The 22,764-nt window shown below is 45.1% G+C and overlaps 1 protein-coding gene across 3 annotated transcripts in view; it reads left to right on the forward strand.

Annotated features, from left to right (window-relative positions):
- LOC106566164 (probable E3 ubiquitin-protein ligase RNF144A-A) overlaps window positions 1-22,480 on the forward strand; it is a 69,565-nt gene extending 47,085 nt beyond the window's left edge. For all 3 annotated transcript variants that reach the window (XM_014134191.2, XM_014134135.2, XM_014134063.2), the window contains exons 4-8: window positions 1,473-1,533; window positions 9,411-9,630; window positions 14,631-14,778; window positions 15,874-15,963; window positions 18,508-22,480. In XM_014134191.2, coding sequence (XP_013989666.1) covers window positions 1,473-1,533; window positions 9,411-9,630; window positions 14,631-14,778; window positions 15,874-15,963; window positions 18,508-18,639 — 651 coding nt within the window. In that variant the 3' untranslated portion in view covers window positions 18,640-22,480. The remainder of the gene's footprint in view (window positions 1-1,472; window positions 1,534-9,410; window positions 9,631-14,630; window positions 14,779-15,873; window positions 15,964-18,507) is intronic.
- The last annotated feature ends 284 nt before the right edge of the window (window positions 22,481-22,764 follow it).

Genomic DNA, 22,764 nt, shown 5'->3' on the forward strand with positions numbered 1-22,764 from the left:
CGCTGTTTTTGGATATAAATATCAACTTGATAGAACTAAAAATGCATGCATTGTCTAACATAATGTCCTAGGAGTGTCATCTGATGGAGATTGTAAAAGGTTAGTGTATCATTTTAGCTGGTTTTATGGTTTTGGTGACCCTGTCTTTGACTTGACAAAACATTACACACAACTCTTGTAAATGTACTGTCCTAACATACTCTAAATTTATGCTTTCGCCGTAAAACCTTTTTGAAATCGTAAAACGTGGTTAGATTAAGGAGATGTTTATCTTTCAAATGGTGTAACATAGTTGTATTTTTGAAAAATTTGAATTTTGACATTTATTTGGATTCAAATTTGCCGCTCTTGAAATGCACCTGCTGTTGATGGAGTGCACCACGGGTGGCACGCTAGCGTCCCACCTAGCCCCAAGAGGCTAACAACTGCTAATATTAGTATTGATCAAAAACAATGGAAGTGAAGGTGGTGTCTTGGATGTGAAGAGGACAGGTTTTATAATGTCACTGAAATTGTCTTTCCTGGCCCAACTTTTATTGATATTTAGTCCTTTTTGAACAACACTTACTATGAACATATAGATAAGTATGTGAGTTGTTTGGATTAATTACATTTGTTCACATGTCCTTCAAAGAGCTCCACATCCATTCCTGAGACCTGAAGCTGCAGAAGGACTGTTTTAATTGGGGTTTCCTGCTGAGCAGACATTAGCCTTCCCCCAAGCTGCCTCCACACAGTAATCTGCCCTAGCTTCGGCTCCCTCGCACCGCAGCAAGCATCTGGCCTAGCTCCCTCGCACCGCAGCAAGCATCTGGCCTAGCTCCCTCGCACCGCAGCAAGCATCTGGCCTAGCTCCCTCGCACCGCAGCAAGCATCTGGCCTAGCTCCCTCGCACCGCAGCAAGCATCTGGCCTAGCTCCCTCGCACCGCAGCAAGCATCTGGCCTAGCTCCGGCTCCCGCTCTAAACGTGTCATCGTGCTTATACAGAGTGGATGGGCTCTGCTCGCCTGCATCCTTCACCGATTTGAGGTCAATCCAAGGGCACCGCGCCTCGCCTCTCCAGGTAGTTTGCTTGATGGACTCTCTCTCTCTCTGTCTCGGAGGCTGGTGGCACAGCCGTATGTTTCCAATCAATCAAAGTCACTGGCCCTTTAATAGAACCCGGCTTGTAACTCAAGTCAGACGGTGTACTCAGCCAGCTGCTATGACAGCTACGTCTTTGATAAACCCCCCCACCACCGAATGTTCTTTTCATCGTCCCGTAATGACCACATTTAACCCTCCGTATAGCTAGCCAGTATGCATATATTCCTCTCTTTAAAACAGGTGCGCTAGTTCTAATGATGCTGGAATTGAGTGGGGTTTTGTAATTGATAATTTTGTGGTGTAACTGAAAGCATCCTGTCCGATATTCGCTTGGTAAGCTATCAAAAGCATGTTCCTAACTGTTCCTCTTCTCTTCCTCCTGCAGATCGAGTGCATGGTGGCTTCAGAGGTTATGCAGAGACACAAGAAGCTACAGTTTGAAAGGGGTGAGTGGGAGAGGAACCGATCTGTGATAGCCTCACCACTCATAGCCTGGCGTGTGAGCCTGGCGTGTGAGCCTGGCGTGTGAGCCTGGCGTGTGAGCCTGGCGTGTGAGCCTGGCGTGTGAGCCCGGCGTGTGAGCCCGGCGTGTCGAGCCCGGCGTGTCGAGCCCGGCGTGTCGAGCCCGGCGGTGTGTGCGTGCGCGTGTGTCGAGCCCGGCGGTGTGTGTGTGTCTCGCGCCCGTGTCTCGCGCCCGGCGGTGTGTGTGTGTCTCGCGCCCGTGTCTCGCGCCCGTCTGTGTGTGTCTCGCGCCCGTGTCTCGCGCCCGTCTGTGTGTGTCTCGCGCCCGTGTCTCGCGCCCGTCTGTGTGTGTCTCGCGCCCGTGTCTCGCGCCCGTCTGTGTGTGTGTCTCGCGCCCGTGTCTCGCGCCCGTCTGTGTGTGTGTCTCGCGCCCGTGTCTCCGCCCGTCTGTGTGTGTGTCTCGCGCCCGTCTGTGTGTGTGTGTCTCGCGCCCGTCTGTGTGTGTGTGTGTCTCGCGCCCGTCTGTGTGTGTGTGTGTCTCGCGCCCGTCTGTGTGTGTGTGTGTCTCGCGCCCGTCTGTGTGTGTGTGTGTCTCGCGCCCGTCTGTGTGTGTGTCTCGCGCCCGTCTTTGTGTGTGTGTGTCTCGCGCCCGTCTGTCTGTGTGTGTGTCTCTCGCCCGTCTGTGTGTCTCGCGCCCGTCTGTGTGTGTGTGTGTCTCGCGCCCGTGTGTGTGCGTCTCGCGCCCGTCTGTGTGTGTGTGTGCGTCTTGCGCCCGTCTGTGTGTGTGTGCGCGCGTCTCGCGCCCGTGTGTCCGTCCGTGTGTGTGTCTCGCGCCCGTCCGTGTGTGTGTCTGTGTGTGTGTGTCTCGCGCCCGTGTGTCCGTCCGTGTGTGTCTCGTGTCCGTGTGTGTGTGTGTCTCGTGCCCGTGTGTCTCGTGCCCGTGTGTGTGTGTGTCTCGTGCCTGTGTGTGTCTCGTGCCCGTGTGTGTGTGTGTGTGTGTGTCTGTCTGTCTGTGTCTGTCTGTGTCTGTCTGTCTGTGTCTGTCTGTGTCTGTCTGTCTGTGTCTGTCTGTCTGTCTGTGTCTGTCTGTCTGTGTCTGTCTGTCTGTCTGTCTGTCTGTCTGTGTCTGTCTGTCTCTGTCTGTCTGTCTCTGTCTGTCTGTCTCTGTCTGTCTGTCTCTGTCTGTCTGTCTCTGTCTGTCTCGCGCGCGTGTGTGTGTCTCGCTCCAGCCTGTCTGTTTGTGTGTGTGTGTGTGTGTCTCTCGCCCGTCTGTGTGGGTGTGTGTGTCTCGCGCCCTCTGTGCGTGTGTGTGTGTCTCGCGCCCGTGTGTGTGTGTCTCGCGCCCGTGTGTGTGTGTCTCGCGCCCGTCTGTTTGTGTGTGTGTCGCGCCCGTCTGTCTCGCGCGCGTGTGTGTCTCGCCCGTCTGTCTCGCGCGCGTGTGTGTGTCTCGCTCCAGTGTGTGTGTGTGTGTCTGTGTGTCTCTCGCCCGTCTGTGTGGGTGTGTGTGTCTCACGCCTGTGTGTGTGTGTGTCTGTGTGTCTCGCGCCCGTGTGTGTGTGTCTCGCGCCCGTGTGTGTGTCTCGCTCCAGCCTGCCTGTTTGTGTGTGTGTGTCTCTCGCCTGGGTGTGTGTGTCTCGCGCCCTCTGTGTGGGTGTGTGTGTCTCGCGTGTGTGTGTGTGTCTCGCGCCCGTGTGTGTGTGTCTCGCGCGCGCGTGTGTCTCGCTCCAGTCTGTGTGTGTGTGTCTGTGTGTCTCTCGCCCGTCTGTGTGGGTGTGTGTGTCTCGCGCCCTTTGTGTGGGGGTGTGTGTGTGTCTCGCCCGTCTGTGTGGGTGTGTGTGTGTGTCTCTCGCCCGTCTGTGTGGGTGTGTGTGTGTCTCTCGCCCGTCTGTGTGTGTGTGTCTCTCGCCCGTCTGTGTGGGTGTGTGTGTGTCTCTCGCCCGTCTGTGTGGGTGTGTGTGTGTCTCTCGCCCGTCTGTGTGGGTGTGTGTGTGTCTCTCGCCCGTCTGTGTGGGTGTGTGTGTGTCTCTCGCCCATCTGTGTGGGTGTGTGTGTGTCTCTCGCCCGTCTGTGTGGGTGTGTGTGTGTCTCTCGCCCGTCTGTGTGGGTGTGTGTGTGTCTCTCGCCCGTCTGTGTGGGTGTGTGTGTGTCTCTCGCCCGTCTGTGTGGGTGTGTGTGTGTCTCTCTCGCCCGTCTGTGTGTGTGTGTGTGTGTGTGTGTGTGTGTGTGTGTGTGTGTGTGTCTCGCGCCCGTCTGGGTGTGTGTGTGTGTCTCGCGACCGTCTGTGTGGGTGGGGGTGTGTGTGTGTGTGTGTCTCGCGACCGTCTGTGTGGGTGTGTCTCGCGACCGTCTGTGTGGGTGTGTCTCGCGACCGTCTGTGTGGGTGTGTCTCGCGACCGTCTGTGTGGGTGTGTCTCGCGACCGTCTGTGGGTGTGTCTCGCGACCGTCTGTGTGTGTGTCTCGCGACCGTCTGTGTGTGTGTCTCGCGACCGTCTGTGTGTGTGTGTGTGTGTGTGTGTGTCTCGCGACCGTCTGTGTGTGTGTGTGTCTCGCGCCCGTGTGTGTGTGTTTCGCGCCCGTGTGTGTGTGTGTCGCTCGTCCGTCTGTGTGTGTGTGTGTGTCGCTTGTCCGTATGCGTGTGTGTGTGTCGCTCGTCCTTATGCATGTGTCGCTCGTCCGTGTGTGTGTGTGTGTGTGTGTCTCGTGCCCGTCCGTAGGTGTCTACTCTGGTCACAGGAGCCCCACCTGTCTCCCTCGTCTCCCCACACCATTTTAAAGTGATCTGGAGGACAATGACAACCCTCTACGTTGTCGTGTGTACAGCCTTTGTCCACTCTCTCTCATTCTTTACCTGGACTCTCACGGCTTTACACACAGACGGGCGCGAGACACACACACACACACACACACACACACACACACACACACACACACACACACACACACACACACAGGATTATCAGCAGTGTCACCCCGGATCAGAATGTTTGTCCTGTTGGCTGACCTATCGTGTCCTGGCTTCAAGCCGGTCTCTGTCCCAATCAAAGTTAAACACAACCTGCTATCAAAGAGAGAAAAGAGGGCTTTCGGAAAGTATTCAGACCTCTTTCCTTTTTCCACATTTTGTTATGTTACAGTAGGACTGGGCGATATATCAATAATTATCGAGGTAATTACTTCCCTCAATAACGATATAAAAACGTTTAGATTAATTTTCGATAATGTCGATATAGAATAATTAGGTACAGCAGTCCATTTCATCTCTGACGCAGCAGGAACGTGCGGCGGAGAAGTGAAAATATGCACGTGGAGACGCCGACTAAAAACCACTTAGCACCTCGAGTGATGGAGTAGTGATGTAGGTGAAAACAGTGGCAGTGAGCCATGGAGAAGGAGCAGCTTCCAACATAGAAATTATTGATAAAAAGGGTTCAACTGTTTCAGTTATTTGGAAGTGGTTTGGCTTTTTGAAGTCCGACAAAGAGCTGAGCAATGTTCGGTGCAAATTGTGCCTTATACATGTGGCTACCAAGTCACCATCTGAAGAAAAATCACTCTTTGCCACATGCAGAAAGTTTGAGTTTGCACCACGGTATTGATAAACGCCCCTCAAGCACCAGCCAATCTAGGAATGTTCGCCCGACGCAGTCAACACTGACAGCGTTTATGCCCTACGAACAAACATCGAAAAGACACAAAGACACCGCAAAAGCTCTTATGCATTGCATTGCTAAGGACGAGCTACCAATTAGTGCAGTCGAAAAGGAAGGTTTCAAGAGGCTTATCAATTTAATTGACCCCAGGTATGTGCCCCCTGGCTGCAAACATTTCTCTCACACCGCACTGCCTAAACTCTACGCCGAGTGTAGAGAAAAAGTTGAGGAACAGCTCAAGACAGATTTGATGTATGTTGCTACTACTACCTATCTGTGGTCTAGTCACACGTCAGAGTCCTATATTTGCTTCACTATCCACTGTATTGACAAAGACTGGAGTCTTCTAAATAAATGCCTTCAAACATCATACTTTCCCGACGAAGCTATAGCAGAGGGGCTCATTGACGCTCTCGCCTCCTTGGGACTCAGTCAAGACAGACAGGTCTGCATTACAATGGATAGTGGTGCGAATGTGGTGAAGGCCGCTCAAATCAACAAATGGACCCGTCTGCAATGTTTTTGGATATCGTCTGCACTTGGCCATTCGTAAGTAACCTTGTCAATTGTGTATATTGAAGTGATTGGTTAGATGAAACTAAATGTGCATTTTTTTTTTTCATCAACTGATTAAGTTAAATATTACATTTGTACGTAACTAAAGGGATTATTGTGATTTTAACATTTTATTAAAATCTCTTGATTTCTCTTAGTGGGTAGAGACTAACGGGTGGATTGAGCAATTGGAGTGTGTAAGAAAGTGGTAGGTGCCTTTTCCTATTCATGGAAAAAGAAGAGAGACCTGACAGTCGCTCTAAAAGAACACAACCTACCCCAGCACAAGTTGGTGACAGTCGCCTACCAGCTGGGGATCACGTCAAAACATGGTGCAAAGAGTACTGGAGCAGGGGAAAGCCATTTCACAGGTCATGTCCAGTGACAAGAAGACCCGACACTTAGCTCCCACCTATACAGATGTTCTTGAGTCCATCAACCAGGCAGTGACCCCACTCCTAGAAATCACAGATGCTCTGTCTGGTGAGTCTTATGTCAGTGTGTCTTACCTGAAGCCAGTACTACACCTGTTCAATAGAGGTCATGAAACCTGATGATGGTGAAACAGAGCTCATCAAAACAATAGTCATGGACTATCTGAATGAGAAATATGATGAACCTAGCCACAGATGGCCTCCTAGACATAGCCAACCCTCGGTTTAAAACACATTACATCAAAGAAGAGAAGCAAGAGCTGTCTCAGAGATGGCCAATGAGGGACATGAAAACCCAAGCCCAGCACAGCGAGATGTCGCTGCTGCTTCACCACAACTGACAGCTAAAAAGAGTCACTCGGCAGTTTTTTCAAAAAGTCATGCTCCACCACCACAGGTCTTAATGAAATCCAGCTGGTAGAAAAGGAACTCAGCTGCTAACTTCAGTCTCCTAATGCTGACAGTGAAACCAATCCCCTGGACTGGTGGAAGATCCACCCAAAAAACTTTCCCAAAGTCAGCCACCTGGCAAAGCGCTACCTGTGCATTCCTGCGACCAGCTCCCCCTCAGAGCGGGTTTTTTAGCACCGGTGGAAACATAGTGACCTGCCGAAGGGCAGCTTTAAAGCCAGAGACCGTAGACAGACTTGTCTTTCTTGCTTGTAACTTGTAAGACAACTACTACCCCAACTTCAACTCTGATGTGCCATTAGTCTAACAGTTATAATGCATATTGACTTGCACTATTTTATTTAGTCTTTTTTTTTCTTTTTTTTTCTCATTACTTATGGGTTTACAGCTTTTAAAAAAGTGGATTTAAAATGTTATTTGTGAGTTCTACTTCTGACAATAAATAAGAAACATTAAAGCCTTTGGTTTGTTCAGGCATTCTTGAGTCTGAAGCAGATATTAACCTTTTTAAACATTATTTGATTATTGTGATAATTATCGTTATCGAATTAAAAAATATATATATCATTTATTTTCAATATCGCCCAGCCCTACGTTACAGCCTTGTTCTAAAATGTATTAAATTAAAAAAAAATCCTCATCAATCTACACACAATACCCCATAATGACATTGAAAACAGGTTTTTAGACATTTTTACAAATGTATTAAAAATAAGAAACCGAAACCTTATTTACATAAGTTTCAGACCCTTTACTACGAGACTCGAAATTAAGCTCAGGTCCATTCTGTTTCCATTGATCATCCTAAAGATGTTTCTACAACTTGGAGTCCACCTGTGGTAAATTCAATTGATTGGACATGATTTGGAAAGGCACACACCTGTCTAAATAAGGTCCCACAGTTGACAGTGCATGTCAGAGCAAAAACCAGGTCATGAGGTCGAAGGAATTGTCCGTAGAGCTCCGGGGCAGGATTATGTCAAGGCACAGATCTGGGGAAGGGTACCAAAACATTTCTGCAGCATTGGAGGTCCCCAAGAACATAGTGGCCTCCATAATTCTTAAATAGAAGTTCGGAACCATCCAAGACTCTTCCTAGAGCTGGACGCCCGGCCAAACTGAGCAATCGGGAGAAGGGCCTTCGTCAGGGAGGTGACCAAGAACCCAGTGGTCACTCTGCTAGAGCTCTTGAGTTCCATGTTGGAGATGGAAGAACCTTCCAGAAGGACAACCATCTCTGCAGCACTCCACCAATCAGGCCTTTATGATAGAGTGCCCAGACAGAAGCCACTCCTCAGATAAAGGCACATGACAGCCTGCTTTGAGTTTACCATAAGGCACCTAAAGACTCTGACCATGAGAAACAAGATTCTCTGGTCTGATGAAACCAAGATTGAACTCTTTGGCCTGAATGCCAAGCATCACGTCTGGAGGAAACCTGGCACCATCCCTATGGTGAAGCATGGAGGTGGCAGCATCAAGCTGTAGGGATGTTTTTCAGCGGCAGGGACTGGGAGATTAGTCAGGATCGAGGGAAAGATGAACAGAGCAAAGTACATAGATTCTTGATGAAAACCTGTTCCAGAGTGTTCAGGACCTCCGACTAGGGTGACGGTTCACCTTCCACCAGAACAACGACCCTAAGCACACAGCCAAGACAAGGCGGGAGTGCCTTTGGGACAAGTCTCGGAATGTCCTTGAGTGGCCCAGCCATAGCCCGGACTTGAACCCAATCGAACTTCTCTGGAGAGACCTGAAAATTGCTGTCTAGCGACGCTCCACGTCCAACCTGACAGAGCATGAGAGGACCTGCAGAGCAGAATGAGAGATTTGCTTTTTGCGCCATACCGAAGAAGTCTCAGCGCTGTAATTGCTGCCAAAGGTGCTTCAACAAAGTACTGAGTAAAGTAGTCTGAATACTTATGTAAACATTTTTTAAAACATTTACATAAGCCCTAGATTGCTTTGGAATGACACTTCCGGTTTTGTCTGGAAATACTCGGGAGAAAAGGGATTTTTTCTCAGGATGGAACACTTTGTAAAATGTCAGGAAAATATTCAACCATAGTGTGCATGCATACAAAAAAACACACACAATATGGTGACCGTGGCCACATTAGATCCCCATAAATGGGTAAAAATATTTAAGAAAAGCCAGGGAGAAGAGTGGGTAAAGGCAGTCAGCCATCTCATCAGCGTTCCAGGCCAGCGAGTCAGAATAGTGTCTGAAATAGTTCCGTATTTGGCAGAGCCAAAGACTGCATGTGGAATTGTGTGCAAGCAAGGGGCTGTTGCATTGGACACAAGCAGTGTGTTTTTTTGATTGGGACAGGATGGTTTGTTTTGTAGCGACAGACCAAACATTGAGCATCTGCCAGTTTTGTTAAGTTCGGTAGATGCTAATTTAATTTAAATGGTGAAAAATAGAAGTGCATTTAGCTGCCCTGTTATGGACCAACTGAAGGTGATTTTGTGTATGTCAAATTACACATGATTGGGAGTTTGTTTACGTCAGTCACAATTGCGATTGGTTTGGTACACATACAATCTCACTATACACACAGACATGAAAGACGACAATCAATAAAGTAGTAAAATAATACATAGAATTATTGTATTTGGATTGTTTTTGCTATCATTAATATCACTGTAATTTCTGCAAAACGCCATTGCATTGAATGTGTGTTACCACATGTAGAGACATAGGCACTACAATCACTTATGACCTCAGGTCACCATGCCACTACCACACAGGCGGGCGGGGGTTACAGTACAGTCTTTTGGTGACACCTGGTTTTGTGCCACCGCAGAGGTGCTTCTGGACCCGTGTCTGACGTGGTGCCCGTCGTCGTCGTGCCAGGCAGTGTGCCAGCTGAAGGAGACTGAGGTGGCGCTGCCCCAACTGGTGCAGTGTGCCGTGTGCACCCTGGAGTTCTGCTCCGCCTGCAAGGCTAACTGGCACCCCGGGCAGGCCTGCCCACCACCGGAGAACAACCTGCCCATCACCGCCTTCCTACCTGGAGAGACCAGGTATGGAACTAGACGGTCTCCTCTAGCCTTGGCGGTATACCAGGGTATTTGGAAGAAGCCACGGGATGGTTTTTCAATTGTCAATACCGTTTAAACAATTTATTTTTGAAGTTTTTTTTAAATAAATGGGTATTTGTTGCTACTTTTTAAGTAAAACATGCTTTCAACTTGTGCAATATGTTCGGAGATAAAGAACATTGCGTTCTTCATTTCACCTGTCACATTATTATGAAGCTTATGGTAGACCCCAGTCACCTGGCATTTGTTTACAAGCATACAACGACGATAGACCGGAGCCTTTTGAGTCACTAACTGTTGTGTGGCATGCGCCAGGTGATCTAGTTAAGGTATGGAATTCACAACTAAATGTTTGCCCGCTGGAAATCTTATAACTATTTTTAAGTTAACTGTCTAAAATGTGATAAATGCTCTGCAGTTGTGCGTTTGATTTGCTAATTTAGTAGGTAGTTAGCTATCTAGCTAACGTTAAGTGGTTAGCTTCTTCGAAAATTAAGCATTCGCTTGGTAACAGCAGAGAATCACCTCCTTGATCAAGAGTCTTGCAGGCTAATATTTGTTTTGTGCGTGCTGCAAACTGAGTACAATTTTTTTTGTTACTTGTTTAGGTTAGAAACTGCACAAAGTGTTTGCAATGTGCTCGTTAGCATTCTCTATGGAATTTGACATGTACTTGTTAGCATTGCTAACCTTTTGGATTACAGAGTATCAGTGAACCTTGTGTTCACTGCTGGTATTACTGAATATCCCAGTATGGCACAAAGTCTGTATAAAGGTATGACCATCTAGATAGCACCCAAGAGTCTTCTTTCCTTTTTCTTCATCTCAATCACTTCCTATCCTCCCGGACACATCCTTCCTACCCGTAAGAGACCAGGTATAAAGCTGGAGTTTTGTCCTCTTCCTCCTCCTGTCTTCACCATCTTTAAGATGCCCTCCAGCCATCTTTGAACTTTTTACTGTTGAAAAGCGATATCCCAAGTATAAATACATTCATGTACATACACTAAAGGGTAAAACAAAAAATCTGTTTTGAGCAAAAAGTTTACTGCAGACTTCAAGGTGTATAGGGCATTCAAGCCAAAGTTGGTCTCATGGCATGTCGTGATGTCATCAGCCTCCCCCTTGTTTGAGGAGCAATAGAGAACAAAAGAGAGAAGGCTTACCCCCCCCCCCCACGTGTGCTCTGTCATGACTTACCTGGACCACCTTTTGATGTGCCTTTTTGTTAAGTAAATCGGATCTTAAATTAAGTGAAAAAGAGACTGTAGTGCCACTTTAACTCACTCTCCTTCCCATCACCTCAAACTAATTGAGTAGGGTTACACTCGTGACCACTGAATGACATTTCATCCCAAAAAGCAGCAACCTGCTTAACTGGCTTTCCACAATAAATTACACTGTAAGCATTGTTTTGTTGAGAGCATAAACATAAGTTTGTTCTTAATGTTCTTATTTTGGAAACCCTGGTGCCATGATCCACATACACACATGCATTGTTTTTAGCCGTCATTGTTTCCTTCTCATGTTGATGATCTGTCCTCTACCTAGGACACAGCCTCTGTCCTCTCTACTGAAGACACTGTGAGGACACAACCTCTGGTCCCTGTGGGAACCTGTATTTACAATCCAGCCAGCTCTCTGTTTCTGGATACCAGCCTAGCTACTGCTGTTGATGGTTCCAGGAAGCCTGCTGCTCTCATGCGTAACGCTATGGCATGAATCATGTAGTAGTCTCTAGTCATCTAGTACATTTTAGTGGATATTTAATATGACCGAGTGTATTGGCTGGAGCAGATTGCCTGACGTTAGTGCTGGGACCCATGGGGTCAGTTAAGGCTAGTCGGGGGTTGACTAAAGTCACCGGGAGCAAGTAGATCAATTTATGATCGTAACTCATAGCCAATTTGGATGAGTTGTCTACTTAAAATTATAGGATATGGTGGCCCAGTGTTAAAGCCATCTGAAAGAAGAGTGAAGGGGAGAGAGTTGTTGAGTTGTCCTCAGATGTCATGAAAGGCCCCAGTGTTAAAGGGAATGTTCAGGATTTTACAACTTTAAGTAGTCTATGTGCCAGGAGAAACTGTGATCCATGGTTTGGTTTTCTCTTAACAGCCACAACAAACTTTCGCCATGGCCAGATCATCTCTCATCAGCTCAACATTTAGTTGCTACTTAAAGGTCGTTTGGCCATACAATAAAAAAATAAGAAACATGCCCTATCACTTCCATTGATTGTAAGCTAGTGGTGGCTAAAGTTAGTTAATGTTGTTATTTATTTTTATTCTTAGGGGTGGATCAGCTTAATATTGCGGAAAGATTGTTGCTTCCATCAATGAAATTGTCTGCATCATTTCCAATCCACCATATATTTTTGGGGTAAATATTTATATCCCTATACATACACGTACATATGCATACATATACATATGCATACATAAACATTCATACATTTATACATGCATACACACCATATATAGATATACCTATATAGATATACATACACATACCTATATAGATATACCTTTTATTGCTCCCTGCAAACCCTACCACCCTTCCCCCAATTGGAGTAAACTAATAAACAATAACACTTAGGTTTCTACCTTCAGTTTATACATATTATACACATTTTACAGACACAATCTATTTTACAATAGTTATATTTTGATTGTTTTTAGTCCTTCCTCTATTTCTGATCCAGTTTGATTTCTATTTGTAACTGCTATTTCACAAAGTTTCTGAACCTATGTACATTTTACACACCCCGTGTGTTTTACATTGTTTATCTTATTAGTCCCATCCTTCAACTCCATTCCACCCCTCCCATCTATCTCTTAACACCATCCATTTTGGATTTCTCTTTGCCATATATTTTTCAAATGGGCTATGATGTTTCACAAAAGTACTGAACCTTTCTATTCTCATAGCTTCTACAGATTGTAAATTAAAGATAAACATTTTTGCTAAAATAATTATTATATTATTGATTGACTATGGCTTTTCAAATCACCCAGTAGTGCTATCTGCCGTGTTAGTTCCAGGCAAATGTTGCAATTCTTCAGCCATTCCTGGACCTGTGACCAAAAACAAGCTACATATGGACAGTACAAAAATAAGTGATCTAATGACTCTGCCTTCTCACAGCAAAATCTGCAGAGCTGGGAAGATTTTCGATGTACCCATGAATTGACACGCAAAACAACGCATCTTGCAACCAATAGAATGTTTGTGTGTGTGTGTGTGTATATATATATATATATATATATATATTGGTTGCAAGAATTTTGGATTGTAATTTGAATTGAAAAATATGACGTTTTTTTTTAATCTGGTGTTTTGTGTCAATTCATAAACCATGCGCCATGGAATGGGTACATCGAAAATCTCTTCCCAACTATTTTGCAATTTATATGGCACAGCTGTACATTTTTTGGTCCTTAAATGAAATTGGTATACGTTTTATTTATTACACTTTTCTTTAACCATTTATGTTAGCTAGCTAGTTAGTTAATGTTTGTATTGTCTGTTTAAGGAAAACCATGGATTACAGTTTCCCATAGACTAACTTCAGGATGAGGAACCAACTAACGTCCAGCTGTAAAATTCTGAACAGTTCATCTTTTAACGTGGCAATCAGCTGTTGAATAATGCCAAATCCTACTCCCCGCCGCTGTTTGGGTAAAAAGCTGAGGAATGGGGCTGGAGAAATGTAGCCACTCTCAAATTCATAGACAGAGCTATGGAGGCAAGGACTGACCATCCATGATATCAAAATGGAAGTTTTAACCATGTTTTGAGGCTTTACAGTGTTTACATTGTTTACAAACAGAGTAAAACAGGCATATTTTGGTTTCTCATGGGGTACTAATTTCATGAGGCGTTTATAATTTATTACTCAAGGGGTACATATAATTCATTTATACATCCCAAAATGGATGTAGGAGCTGCAGATTGCCCCTTTAAACTCTGCAGCCTCCTCTCTCCCCACTGTCAAGACTTCAATTATGGCTCTTACTGTGATGCTTCAGTTGTCTCAACAATGAGCTCTGGAGTACATTCTTCCTTCTTTCTCTCCTTGAAGAGTGTGGGAGGGGAAATTAGTCTCCTTATTCGAATGGCCTCCTCTTACACTATTACCCCGTTCTGCAACCAGCTGGCATATGAAGCAATTATCACAAAGGGCAAATGTTATCCTCGGTGGACCGATCCCATTTTGCACGGAGCTTGCTGTCTTTCACTGATAATATTTGTTTTAGTTTCTCTCCGTTGCCATTGCTCATACGAAACAGACAGCATTCAGGAGAAAGACACTCTCCTCAAACCTCCCAGCGATCCATGTAGTTTACCTTCTGATCTTGAACCTGTATTCCATTACATTCAGGCCTCCATCTCTTTCCTTCCAAAGTAGATGCTAGAATCAAAAGTCCTCTTCTGTTACCAAATGGCTGTCAGGGTATCAAATGAAGGAGGAAGTAAGAGGTGTGCCTTAATTCACTCTGACCATATGTGATCAATAGCTGGAGAATTGGCTCAAGAAATGAATGTGCTTGTTCTGTGTCCAGCTCTCTGAGACTCTTGAGGACATCCGACTGCATCACCTGCTCCTCTCTCTCTCTCTGGCCTTGAAGAGTCAGCAGCAGTAAGAATGGAGACACAAGACCTGCCTTTACGATAATAAGGGGAAAGAAAGGACTGAAATTAGTGGGGAAAAGAAAGGCTAAGATGAGCACACTTTGGGTTTCTCATTTTAAACACTCATTAAACGTTTTATTGGAAAGTGTTTATTGCAAGCTTGGATCTATTGTGCACTTACAAAGGCTATAACAGCTCTGTGGCATGATTAACTGTATGGGTGGAAATCTCTGGGTCTCATGTATCGTGGTCTTTGTTAGCATTATTCAGAATAAACACTTGTTTCAAACAGCATTTGTTTAAGAAATGTAACACACACTGAACGTTGCTCTCTCACTATGTCTCCTCAGCTCCTTCTACAAGAGTGACGATGACGACGGTCCCATCAAGCGCTGTCCCAAGTGTAAGGTGTACATCGAGAGAGACGAGGGCTGTGCCCAGATGATGTGCAAGAACTGCAAACATGCCTTCTGCTGGTACTGCCTGGAGTCACTGGACGTGAGTAGAGAACCCGGTCTCTCCCTCTCTCACTCTCTCACTCACTCACTCACTCACTCACTCACTTTTCTGCTGGTACTGCCTGGAGTCACTGGACGTGAGTAGAGAACCCGGTCTCTCCCTCTCTCCCTCTCACTCACTCACTCACTCACCACTCACTCACTCACTCACCTTTCTGCTGGTACTGCCTGGAGTCACTGGACGTGAGTAGAGAACCCGGTCTCTCACTCACTCACTCACTCACTCACTCACTCACTCACTCACTCACTCACTCACTCACTCACTCACTCACCTTTCTGCTGGTACTGCCTGGAGTCACTGGACGTGAGTAGAGAACCCTGTCTCTCTCTCTCTCTCTCTCTCTCTCTCACTCACTCACTCACCTTTCTGCTGGTACTGCCTGGAGTCACTGGACGTGAGTAGAGAACCCGGTCTCTCCCTCTCTCTCTCTCTCACTCACTCACTCACTCACTCACTCACTCACTCACCTTTCTGCTGGTACTGCCTGGAGTCACTGCACGTGAGTAGAGAACCCGGTCTCTCACTCCTTTCTGCTGGTACTTTCTAGAGTTCCTGGACTTGAGTAGAACGTTGTTTCAATGTTTGCCTGATACACCTCCGCGCGCATGCTGCTACAACATGCTGCTGTTCCTATAGAATAATACACACGTATCTTTGCCGAGGATTTTTAATTTCGCTGTACAGAGAATGTTGCACCTGACTGCAATACAGCAGTCTGAAATCTGCATAGAATTCACTCTCTGGTGTTGACAGTGATTCAATGTGTTACATGGGAGTAATAGCACTACAGGAGGTGTGATAAGGCTGCAGGCCAATGTCTTTCCAAAACCATGACGTTTGATACAAGGCAATGGAACTGAAACAACCATTTTTTTTCTTTATTTGTTATCTGTGCTTGTTGGAAGCTAGGAGGCTTTACTGGCAGTGTCTTAAGTAAATCCTCATTTCAGACCACAGGCAATTTAGACTGCACTGGTCATTTAAAAGCAATTTTCTCCCAGCAGCTGCCTCTGAGTACTAATGATAGATCATTATTCTCTCTCTCTGTCTGCGTGTTTTGTGTGTGTGTGACAGGATGACTTCCTCCTGATCCACTTTGACAAAGGACCCTGTCAAAACAAACTAGGCCACTCCAGGTCATCTGTCATCTGGCACAGAACACAGGTGAGTTGCAGTATGTTAGCACACTCACTGTTCTCCTTCATAACTTTCTTTCTCTTGCTCTATTTCACACACTGGACTTCACGTGTTTAACATGAATACACATGGACGGTGCTCTGTAAAAACACTGGTCGGTAGGAAAGCACAGGTTGGTTCATGTGCTCTAGATGTTGGCCCATTGTTGTTGTTGGTAAGAACATGTCTGACATTGGTATCTTCTAGGTAATTTCCTTTGTATGTATACATTTACTAGTCAATGGGTCATAGTAAAGCTTTTAGTTTGGCACAAATATGACGGGTTGCTCAATATCTTGCGTTACTGGTAAGATAGTAAGTTACAACATGCATAACCATGTTGTAACCGACTGTCTCCCGAGTTGCGCAGCGTCTAAGGCACTGCATCTCAGTGCTTGAGGCATCACTACAGACACCCTGGTTCGAATCCGGTCTGTATCAGAACCCGCCGTGATTGGGAGTCCCATAGGGCGGTGCACAATTGGCCTAGGGTTGTCCGGGTTTGACCGGTGTAGGCCGTCATTGTAAATAAGAATTTGTTCTTAACTGACCTGCCTAGTTAAATAAAGGTTAAAAAATAACATAACACTTGTCATACATTGGGAAATCAAATGAAAGTTCGTAAGTCATTTAGAATTGTTATTTTAATATTAATTTAATGCAACAACAAAAAATTAATCTTACATCACCGTCATTTTTCAGCTATAACTACAGTAACTTTGAGCACATATCTATTCATAGACGAGCACGTTTCCCGTGTTTAATAGAGTGTTGTGACTGCTAGCTTACACACTGACATCTGTTGCCCAGTGGGACAGGCTGAGTCATTTGAGCATGGTTACAGCTTGTGTACTGCACCTCCTGTACCCAGCCCGTACAACCTCACTGCTTCCTACGCAGCCCGTACAACCTCACTGCTTCCTACGCAGCCCGTACAACCTCACTGCTTCCTTCACAGCCCGTACAACCTCACTGCTTCCTTCGCAGCCCGTACAACCTCACTGCTTCCTTCGCAGCCCGTACAACCTCACTGCTTCCTTCGCAGCCCGTACAACCTCACTGCTTCCTTCGCAGCCCGTACAACCTCACTGCTTCCTTCGCAGCCCGTACAACCTCACTGCTTCCTTCGCAGCCCGTACAACCTCACTGCTTCCTTCGCAGCCCGTACAACCTCACTGCTTCCTTCGCAGCCCGTACAACCTCACTGTTTCCTTTGCAGCTCGTACAACCTCACTGTTTCCTTCGCAGCCCGTACAACCTCACTGCTTCCTTCGCAGCCCGTACAACCTCACTGCTTCCTTCGCAGCCCGTACAACCTCACTGCTTCCTTCGCAGCCCGTACAACCTCACTGTTTCCTTCGCAGCCCGTACAACCTCACTGCTTCCTTCGCAGCCCGTACAACCTCACTGCTTCCAAGGACCTTGTCGCTCTCTCGAACTCGTCATGAATACCTAACACATGGCCCTTATTCACAAAAGGAGTGCTGATCTTGGGATCTAAAAGGCAACACTGATCATAGATCAGCACTTTTTATGAATAAAGGCCCTGATCTGATAGGGCAAATCCTGCCTTGATGAAAGCTCAGCCTTTGTGTCTGACTTCAGATCAGTTCTGGGATTGTGTCCACTAGGGATGCCATAAAAGAGGAATGAAGGTCACCTCTCTAGGCTTACTGTTCTCAGACCAGACATGGAATATTCTATACGATAGCATTGTCAGGGTTTGTTCATATGGGCAAACAGGATATCATGTTAATACAGGTATACCGGCACAACTAAAGGTTAATGTGGTGCTCGTCTGGGGAATTCATGTAAATATTAATACCTCCACAAGAGGAAGAGAACTGAAACACCCAAGAGTGGATCTCAACTATGATATTTATCCATGCTTGGTGGTCTTTAATTAAAATGTCTTTGTCAAAGGATATTATCTTAAACCATCTAGCTGACTGTCAAAATGGTCCATTTGCAGTTATTTTTAGATTACTATATCTCACTCTCTGCTGTCTTGTCCTTCACAGACCTGCCCTGAGGTGATCCCCAAAATGACTCTTGCTCTGAAACTGGCAGAATTGCATTATGTTATTCTAAGGCGTTCTTCCCTGTAAATGCATGTTTTGAATGCCATTTTGTTGCTGAGGAGATGTTGGGCTGGAATCAGATGCCACCATGTGGTGACATAGGGAACTTGCACAACAAAGATTGAAAAGAAAAGGGATGCGCAGCACTCAGGGGTTATATTCAATAAGGCCAAACGAGAAAATGGTTTGAGAAGAAAAGTGAAAATGGCTTGGAGTCTAATTATCATGTTAAGGGATTCTGCAGATGTTAGTCCTCTTCAACGTGGTTTCTCTATAGTGTGTTGTCCTTTTGATATGTTTGCTATGTATCTAAACAGTGTCTTTTTGCTGGTGCTTCTGTCTTGTTGCAGTCTCTCACCCTCTTACTTTCTCTCCTCCCCTCTCCCCCCCTCTCTCTCTCCCTCCTTCTCTTCTTTCTCTTGCTCTCCTCTCTTGCTCTCACTCTCTCCAGGTGGTGGGGATCTTCGCTGGCTTTGGCCTGCTCCTGCTGGTGGCCTCTCCCTTCCTCCTCCTGGCCACACCATTCATCCTCTGCTGCAAGTGCAAGTGCAGCAAAGGAGATGATGACCCCTTTCCCACCTAAACCTCACCCAACCAACACAGGCGGGTGAAGAGTCCGCCCCCCTCCCCGCCATGGGCCATTTTTTTTCTCAATTTTTTCCCCCCCTATTGCCTCCCTCCAACCTTGGAGTGCTGCTTCATTTAATGGGACTTGGGCCTAGCCACATCCCAGTCCATCTCACTCCACAGTGTCATGGTGGGAGTGGAGGAGGAGGAGTCGACCCCATGCCCACTGGGCTGGTAGAAGTGGTCACAGGTCAGACTTTGAGGAGGACAATGATGCCCCTCTCTGTGTGGATTTGGAGGCTTGTGTAAGTATACTGTAGCAGGGCCACTCTGAGGCCTCGGCTGTGCTTCAGGCAGTACAAGACAAGAGGAGGGTGTTTTATCAAGATGAAGGATAAACCCATTAGGATGTCTTGATCAGGGTTGGGCTTAATTCTAATTGAAGGCAGGTCATTGAGGAATTAAACAAAAATTCAATAATTGATAAAATTGCATTTATTTTAAATTACTTCTCAATAAACTTAACTGTATAAACGTTTTATTTCAAAAGTTTTTACATTTCAGAATTTAAAATTCAAATCACTTCCATGAATTGACTGCCTTCAATTTGAGTTGAGCCCTAACCCTGTTCAGATCCTCTCCTTGGGACGTTTTCATGCCAGAACAGCTTGAATCGGAGGACCTTTCACTTGAACTCACTTTAATCAAGTTTTGTTAGTTTGTCGAACACAAAGCTCCCTCCCCCCTCCCTCCACTCTCTCTGTGTAGCTGTCAACACACAGGAAGTAGCACTGGAGTTACATGATGACCCACGTTTTGTGTTCACTCTGTTTGCACATGAGACTCCCGTTTGTCACTTTAAGGACCGGGGCGGGAGTTGGGACGTTTTCTCTCTCACTCCCCTGTACAGCACGTTCTCTTGTTGATGTCAGTGTTTTTGTAATCTTTCGCTCTGTTCCAACTATCAGCAAGAAAGTATTAATTTTACAAACTGGATTTGAACTCTTATGTGTCTACAGGTATTTGTGAGGGTGTCCCAAACTCACTCTCACGTCCCAATAAGATAATCATGGGCCTGTATTCACACAGTCTCAGAGTAGGACTGCTGATCTAGGCAAGACTAAACTAATCCTAGGTTAGCACGCTTACTCTGAAACACTTTGTGTATACAGGCCCTGAACCTTAGTGTCGTCATCCACACAGACGGAAACAAACTATTTGGAATCAACAGAAGCGACTTCTGTTGTCAAATGGAATACCTGAATATAGATGTCATGCCGTTTTAATTCAGAGTTCCTCTGAACCCAGATAAGCATATTGCTTAGCCAAATAGAACAAATGGTTTTAAATAAATGACAAAAGTAGCCAAAAAGCCACCTTAGTATTCTGAAGAAGAAAAAATAGTCTTGCAAAAACATGGCTTTTGTCCAGTTCCGTCCTTGTGAAAGCACACTTAAATAATGAATTTGTTTAATGCATCACAATCAGTCATTAAAACCTGTTTATTGTCAGGTAGAACATAAGAGATGAATTCATGTCTCTCTCTGATACAAAGATGTCTCTTCATATCATCCATATCACATTGATGTTGGTCGTATATATCCAACTACTGTAATGAACAATAATCCTATACAATGATTTTTGTTGTGTGAACTAGTGGAAAACTTGCATATGTTAGTGGTATGGTTGTCAATGTTTTCATTGGGAGAAAGTCGAGAGCTCACTCTCTCTACATGCAGCTAACCTTTGCAGGGCTATCAAAATGTCAAGAACTTCACTAGACTGTTTTGGACACATCCGAAAGCTGCTCTACACATCACTGTATCTATGCAAGTTTGTGTGTTTCCAATTTTACTAGGTCTTGCTAATAGTGTGGTCATATCAAGCTGTCCAGTATGTTATACCACAGTCCCTGTGCCATCTCTTCATACGGTAATGTTTTACAATAGGGTGGTTGACTTGCGTCAGATGTAACATGGTTGATTTGACCAATCTGGGAAGCCATACATTAGTTAATCACCGTCATTTGTCCTCATGTTGTTCCATTAGACTGTGGTGAGGATGCATGTAGCTACACACTTTCTCACTCTGAAACACATTTAAAAGGGCAATCTGCTGCATCCATTTTTGGACTTTTAAATTCATAATATATAGCCGTTGATTCATGAAGAATATAACGGTCTCATGAGCTTAGGTCAACTGTATAACCCCATTAGAAACCAAACTATAAGCTTGTTTTACTCATTTGTAAACACTAATAATTCCCACTCATTTTATTGCTTGAACTGAAGATTGACCCTGAACTCAAGAGATGAGTCATTATCATTCCGTCCATCACTTACCTACTTTGGAACACACACAGAATACTGAGAAACTCTTCAGAGAAGTCCCTGATTTTTAATGTTGCTCTCCTTGTAGAATTCAAATAGGGGCTATGGCAGTTAATGGAACTAGCATCAGAGGGGCTATGGCAGTTAATGGAACTAGCATCAGAGGGGCTATGGCAGTTAATGGAGCTAGCATCAGAGGGGCTATGGCAGTTAATGGAACTAGCATCAGCTATCACCTTACCTCATGGTAGCCATTCCTTTAAAAACAAAGAGAATGTTAGCCTAAATGTTTGAATACCTCGCCTGCAGCCTCGTTTTCTTCTAACCCTTAATGCGTCTCAGCCTGTAATTCCCCCCAAAATTCTGTTGATCTTATTGACCCTTCTTTTCTGTCAGTAAGGAATATAAAGGTTTCAACTGAACACGTGGATCACTGAGCTGACCATGTCTTTGTATGACAATCGTGCCAAGAAAGTCTCTTGTGGTTGGCAATGGTGAAATTGAATGGTGTAGAGTAAGTGAATAGTTTGAAGCGTCCAAGAATTTGTCAAATAAAAGGTGCGATATTGTTTCCATATGGTGTGGATGTTAATGTTGGAGATTGAGCCTTGGAATACTCTATGGTATGACGTGTACTATTGTTTTGGTTTTCAAGATGTAGTATGTTCATTAAATTCTGTAGTTCTTTATGGAATTGTTGAGTTTTTGAATGGGTTCGGAGATCAGAAATGTAGCTGCTATTTCCAGGTTTCCTCAACTCGGAGACTTGGAAGGACGGCATTGCAGGACTATAGGAAATGTAACACTCAACTTGTTTCCACTTCTCTTATCATCCGTTTGGTTGAGCTGAGAAGAAATCTTGAATATTTGTTTTCTGACTCAACTGATTTAGGTTGCTGGCTTTTCATATGGTTACACAGTATCTACCAATCAAACTCCAAGGACTCGTACAGTCATTGGTGTCATCTGGTTTCATTCAGCATTATGCAGCAAAGGGCCAAAAAACATACATTTAAACGCCATTCACCTTGAGGTGAGGCCATGCATGTTGCACAATTATTTTCTAAGATTTGATACTTCTATTGCTTTGTCCACATTTCTACTGAGATAAATGTAGGTTGTCAAAAAATTCTGTTGCTCTTGTTTTTAAAATGCATGTTGTTCTCTACCATTACTATGCGTTTTAAGAACCCATACTATGCCTCTTCATTTTAGGGACTGAAACAAGTCCTTAAATTTCAGAAGTTTTCAGTCATGACATACCGGTAGTCTTTATCCTGGCTTTGAAGTTTGCCTTTCACACTTAAGATACTGTACGTAGGTTGCCTTTGTTATACTTGTTCTGTTGGCTTTGATGCAGTTAATCATACGTTTAATTACTTTCAACTATTTTCATCTTTTCAAAAGATGTAACCTTTTAAATTGACATGTGTGGATATCCTTCGATAAACCAACATTGTACTTCTCCCATGTATCTACTGTTTCACTAACACTGTGACATGGAATAAATGTGGTTGTTTTTTGTGATTCGCGTCTCCTCTGGACATAAATGCATCAAGCATATTGACATTGTCTAATTCACAGTATGGTCATCCAGAATCGTACTGCGCTGGTCCTTTTCAGCAACTATGGGGGATGTGTAAGCAGACCAGCCCAGTACAACTTGACTTGGTTTGGCCGTATGATGTGAATAAGGGAATACGTTGAGCACAACGTTGAAAGCGGTATTTTTAACTTTTCAACCTAAAAGTCATATTTTTGCTCATAGGGAAGTTCTCACTAGTCCTCATCGGTCCCAGGAACATGACTGG

This window comes from Salmo salar, chromosome ssa01, assembly GCF_905237065.1.
Source record: "Salmo salar chromosome ssa01, Ssal_v3.1, whole genome shotgun sequence".
Taxonomy (NCBI): domain Eukaryota; kingdom Metazoa; phylum Chordata; class Actinopteri; order Salmoniformes; family Salmonidae; genus Salmo; species Salmo salar.